At 43.3% G+C, this 6,000-nt stretch overlaps 1 protein-coding gene across 1 annotated transcript in view; it reads left to right on the top strand.

Moving 5' to 3' along the window:
- The first annotated feature begins 653 nt into the window (after positions 1 to 653).
- CRH (corticotropin releasing hormone) overlaps positions 654 to 6,000 on the top strand; it is a 99,256-nt gene continuing 93,909 nt past the window's right edge. The window contains exons 1-2 of the mRNA XM_006150444.2: positions 654 to 905; positions 1,090 to 1,217. Of these exons, the coding sequence (XP_006150506.1) occupies positions 1,160 to 1,217 (58 nt within the window). The 5' untranslated portion in view covers positions 654 to 905; positions 1,090 to 1,159. The remainder of the gene's footprint in view (positions 906 to 1,089; positions 1,218 to 6,000) is intronic.

The following is a 6,000-nucleotide window of genomic DNA, read 5'->3' as shown; positions in this document are numbered from 1 at the left end:
TGTTGGCTCGGGTCAGTGGCTTTCAATGCAACCTCACATGGGTCTGATTTGGCCACCTGCAAAGTGTGTAGGTGGCTTCATTTCACTCAGTCTCCCCTTGTCTCTGTTCCCTCACTTCAGTCCCAGCCATGGTCACCATCAAATCAGATAAAAGCAGACAATACAGGAAAATGCTTTGACCTCCCTGAAGGAGAAGCATCTCATAACTGTACATTTTATTATATTATTCAGGTTATTAATAAAATCTTTCCTGCTGGAAAGATCGCTTCATTGTTTTCAACTCTCTGCTGGGAGGTCATGCTTGGTATTTGATTTCTCTCCATTCATACCTCACCTTTTCCCAAACTGGCTCTCTTTTAAGACCCACTTTCAGGCCCACATTACCTTAAGACGAGTTTTCTATTGGTGTTTTCTGTCATCTTCTTTTCAAGTGACTCTCATAGCACTTGATATGCTTCTATTGAAGATCACACTCACTTTCCTCCCAGTCTGAGCTGGGCACTTGGTGTCTCTCTCAGTAACTACATTCAGGAAAGATGCACTCATGTTCCCATCTCCTAACTAGGGGAATTGTGTAATGTTCTGCTCGAGACCTGCAAGCCCACCATTCACAGTGAGAGGGCAGAACCAGATTCTTCCTTACAAGATATTCAGAAGGATACAGAGAAAAGCTTTATTATCATAATGTCAGTTAAGATTTATCAAGTGCCCAAGAGAGCACAGGGCTCCGTATAGCACAGAGAATGGCACGACCTTGTCAACATCCAGAAATGCTGGGCCACTGGCCAAATGAGGGGGAGAATTGTGCGGTTCCCAATCATCAGTGAGGCCTTCATGCTGGATGCAGTGACTCCCAAACCTGGCTGTGCATCAGCTCCCCAATCCCGGACGTACAGATTCTGCAGGTGAGGCCCAGGAATCTATATTTTAAAGAAGTTCCCCAGGGAGATTCAGATCCCTATCTAAGTTTGGGGACTGCTGTAATGTTCCCGAGCGGCGCCATCGTGGACTGTCCTGTCAGGGATCGGAGGCATTTGACCACCGTCTTTCTGCTTTTTCCAGGATCTCTCTTATTCATTCATTCAACAGGAATTTAATTGAGGGCTGGCCCTGGGCCATACACTGTGCCATGTGCCGATGAGCTCCGGTCCACACTCGGATGAGCAGGAAGGACACAATCTTACTCCCAGGAACCCAGCAGATGAACAGGAGAAAAGGTATACTCATTTACTAATCTTTAATATTACATGCATGAGGACATCCATGAAAAATGTGAATGCCCCTCAAATATGGTGAGATTTGAGAACTTATATGCCTTCTTATTAGGGGAAGGGGGCCATTTAGGGCAGAGTAAATTAGGCCATTTAGGGCAGAGTAAATAGTTTTTAGGAATGATAAATGGGTCCTTGGAAGACTTAGATGGAAGATGGAATAGTTCATGAGAGTTGGTCTGGGAGAGGTGGTGATTTCTAGTTTCCTCTCTTGTGATAAGAGTTATTCATATTTCCTGGTTGATGAAACTCGCAGGGAGGAGATGGATGACAATGGAGTCCCTATCAGAGGGTCTTGTCTTTAGGCAGATAAGGGGAGTTTAGAGAAAGTCACTCCCTGCACTAGCTGTTTTTAAAATGCCTTCAGTTAAAAAGAATCAATATTCCAAAATAACATATCTTGTGATGGCTTTTCCTGAACTCCTCAGGGTAATCCTATTGAGGAGGTTCTGGCTCAGCTGAAACCTATGAGCTAACTTTGAGAACAGCTGGGAGTGGAAGCATCCCAGGCAGTGGGAACAGCAGGGCGAGCTGGTGGCCTGAGTGCAGTGAGCAGGGGAGAAGGTGGAGAGTCAACTCTGAGAGGAGACGGAGAGCAGGCCCTGCAAGGCATTGTAGGCTCTGGGGAGGGACTTGGGTTTTTATTTAAGTGAAATAGCAAGTCATTGGAAGATTTTAGGCAAGGGAGATATATGATTTAATTTACATGTTAAAAATAGCCCCTCTCTTGTGTAATTAAAATCACCAGTACCCTCTCAAACCTGAAGCTAGGTTGATTTCAGACAAAATGTCATGTTTAGCCATTATGGCTCTGGGCCTTTCACCATTCTGGAAACACTGCCTAAATCTTGTTCCTGGACAGGGAGGGCACCAGGTAGATTCCTCTGTTCCCTCTCTGTTACTTGAAGAGCTGCTGGTGGCTGTCAGGCAGGTAAGTGCTCTGTGAGCCTCCACCCACCCTGCATCATGGATTCAGTCTTCTTGCCTCTGTTTTACAAAGTTAGGCCTCTAAGCTTCCCTTTGTTTGCTTGTTTCCACTTGGCCTAAAGGTCCTGTGTCTAGGACAGCTGGCCTCTCATTCACAGTTTCTTGAGACTCTTGTGTGATGCACCTGTCATGAGTAGGGAATGTGCTGAGATCTGTAAGAAAGAAGGACTGCTTCTCTTTGAGCCTATTTTGATTTTCCTGGAAAACTCAAGTGAGCCTCTTGTGGAATTTGTCTGCCACCTTATTTATGCCGCCTCTACCTTATTTCTCATCTGATTTAAGATATCTAACAAGCATGTAAAATACAGACTGGAGAAAGTTGAGAAAGAGGAAAAGGAGGAGTGGAGATAAAATGGCATAAAAAGGAGACCAAGTCACAATGCAGACTGTAAGATCTTTGTTTACTTATGTGTGGATGGCAATTTTGCGTCTCTCGTAAGCAACCTAAGGGGTGTCCTCCCTGCTTGGTGTGGGGCTAATGTGAGTCTCCACAGCTGATGGATTCAGGAGGGCAGAGGTGCCCTAGGTCCCAGCTTCAACATGTGGGTGAAGTTCTAGTTCAAATACACATCCTTCCTGGGACAGTGCAGATGGGGCCGGGCAGGTGTTCATGGATAAGACTTCCAAAAGTGGTGGGATGAAGAGAAAAGTTGTATGCCTTGGGGAGGTACATCTCAGTTTTAATCCCACTACTCAGATTCTTAGCTGTGTGCTATCAAGAAAATTTCTTAATCTTTCTGAGCCTCAATTTCTCTATTATAAAATGGGGCTAATACTGCTTACCTTATGAGGATGGAATGATCTATGCAGATTCACAGAATGTACTTCAGCTTTGTCACTACCCACATAAGTACGTTGATTGGCAACTGACTAATATTTATTGAAAAACAACTACATGAACAACTATATACAGTCAGAGCTCTCCAGAGAGACACAACCACTTGTTATGTAAGAGGGGATTTATTATGGGAATTGGCTCATGTCGTCATAGAGGCTGAGAAGCTAGCTATCTGTAAGCTGGAGAACCTGGAAAACCAGTGGTCTAAAACAGCCCAGGTCTGAAGGCCTGAGAAACAGGAGCTTTAGTGTCCAAGGTCAGAAGAAGATAGATGTCCTAGCTCAAGGAGAGAGAGAAAGAAGGGGGGGGGGAGAGAGAGAGAATCCCTTTTCCTTTCTCTTTTGTTCTATTAGGTTGTTGGAAAAATCATGATGTATTTTTTCTATGTTTTTTCCATGCAAAACTGCATCATGATTTTTCCTACAACCCAATCTTTGTGCCCTCAAAAAGACTAGATGATGGCTACCCTCATTAGTGAGGGACAATCTTCCGTATTCAGTCTACTGTTTCAAATGCTAATCTCTTCTGGAAACACATTGCAGACATGCCAGACATAATGTCTTCTCAGTCATCTGGGTATCCCTTAGCTCAGTCAACTTGACACAGGATTGACCATCACATTATGCTATCTTGTTTATTTCCACAACAACGTTGGCAGGAAGATATTCTTATTCTTGCTTTAAGGTGGGGCTCTATAAACTCCAAGAAGGTAAGTAATTTGCCTAGGAGTCCCAGCTTCTTTTTGACTTGCCTTTTAAGAAGGAACTTCAGTCTTGTCTAGGGAGTACTAGTAGTAATATTAATTGTAAAAGTAGTTAATAACACTTATTAGTAGATGCCTTTTTGGGTTAGGTATTGTGTTTAAGCATTTTACATAAATCACCTTACTTAATCCTTGAAACAATTCCCTGGCATAAGCATTATGCTTGTTTCATTGGTGAAGATACTGAAGCTTAGGGAGGTTAACTTAGCAAGTCCAGAATCCAGAATCTGAGACAAACATAGGAACCTTTACTCATTTGTTTAGTCAACAGCTAATTAGTAAACAGATACTATCTCCCAGACACTTTACTAGGCTCTGAGGATTTCGTGATGTAGGAAATAGACAGGGTTGTTACCCTTAAGAAGCCTGGGGTGCTTATAGGAGAGAGGGAGTGAGCCACATCCAGGGTTTGGATCTTGGTCTCCTGTCTCTAATTCTGGGTTTCTTACACTATGCCGTGAGGAACTGCAGGCTATGGCCCAGCCTGCTAGGCCGCATCTGAACCTTTCTTATTTCTGTAAAAGCCAGGTGGAATTTCATCCGAGCAAATGACCTCATTTTTCTGGACTGGTATCTTTGTTTTTGTTTTAGCTATAGAACTCATCTTTCAATCAGAATCTTCTATACAAACTCAACTTTGAAATGGAAAAAAAAGCTGGCACTTTTGGGTCAGCCCATGGCCTCGTGGTTAAAGTGGTAGGATTCTACATAGCCAACTATACAGTTTGAGTCCTGGACCTGTTGGCTTGAGAAACAGCTGGGCACATGTGCATGTGTGCCTGAAATCCCAAGGGAGAAGTGGAGAGGGAATTGTAGTGTGATTTTTTCCTGGGGTGGGGGCTTGGGGGAGAGGGGCTCTCCCTCTTCTCTCTCTTTCTTCTGTCTCCCTCTGGTGAGAGTACGAGTGGGAAAAAAAAGCCAGTACTTTATGGTGAAGGTAAGGGATGGGTATCCCCTCTCATCCCCTGTGCTACTGAGAGGCTCCTCTGTAAACTCAGGAAAAGGCACTTGACATCTGCAGGTCTAGACTATCATCCAGGTACCTGAGGCCAAGGAGCAAACAACAGAGACTTGGCATTTTTATTCAAATCAATGCCTAGCTGTGAGAAAACCTTGTTCTTTTGATTCTCTCTCTCAGTTTGGTTTCACCCTCTTTCACATTATTGTTGCTTATTAGCATCTTTACATAAAGGTTGACAGGGAAGGTCAGTGTTGTTAGTTAACAGTTAGAAAAAGGCTTTTTTTGGGAGAAGGCTGGAAATGGAAATAAGACATGGGGATTTTCCACTGATCTAGTTTACTTGACTCTGACAATCCAGTAACGTAGAGAACTGAGCACGGTTGCAAGGTAAGAGCGTTTTCTTTTCTAATTTAATCTTATTTATGTATTTATTTATTTATCTGTTTGTTTTAGTGTTTTTAGTTTTTAGTCCTCTTATTCTGAGATCCAGTCATTGGTAAATCACAAAGCTAACAGGGAAAAGAAGCAGCTGTTGTCCATGTGACTAAGCATGTATAGTCACATACCTACCTACATCAGATGCACATATATACCAGATTATAGTATATATGTATCTATATCTGTAGCTACATCTACATCCAAGTGTCTCAATACTGCCATGATTTATGGTGAGTCTCATAAGGCACAGACATAATTGGTGAGACCATATCTGCAAGTGCAGGTATCATTTTCATATTTCTTTCTTTGGTCAGGGATATAGGTCTACTCCAAGCAGAGGTCATCCATGTCCATTAAAGTGGCATTTGCCTGCTTTCATGTGCAAGGGGAAGGTTCATATCCCTTACATATATATAATTTTCTTCTGGTCATTTTGTAAAGATTGTCAGGCATGGTGCTAGCAGCTGGAAATACAAGGATGAAAATCCTCACTTTTTTTTTTTTTTGGAGAGGGTTTTTTTTTTTTTTTTTTTGCTATAGGGCACGTGCACTTACCAGACAGACAGACAGAGACAGAGAGACAGAAAGCGAGAAATCTCCCCGCAAGGGGGGATGGCCACGCCGCAATCCCTTCTCCTCCATTCTCCTCTCGGGATCTTGGGCACGCACGCACACGTGCCCAGTGTGAGTTTTAAGCCACCGGGTCCGGGACATGAACCGTGGTTGACTACATGGGAGTCCA

This window comes from Tupaia chinensis, unplaced genomic scaffold, assembly GCF_000334495.1.
Source record: "Tupaia chinensis unplaced genomic scaffold, TupChi_1.0 Scaffold000288_2, whole genome shotgun sequence".
Lineage (NCBI taxonomy): Eukaryota > Metazoa > Chordata > Mammalia > Scandentia > Tupaiidae > Tupaia > Tupaia belangeri.
Note: the sequence above shows the minus strand (reverse complement) of the source record. Positions and strands in the feature narration are given on the sequence as shown.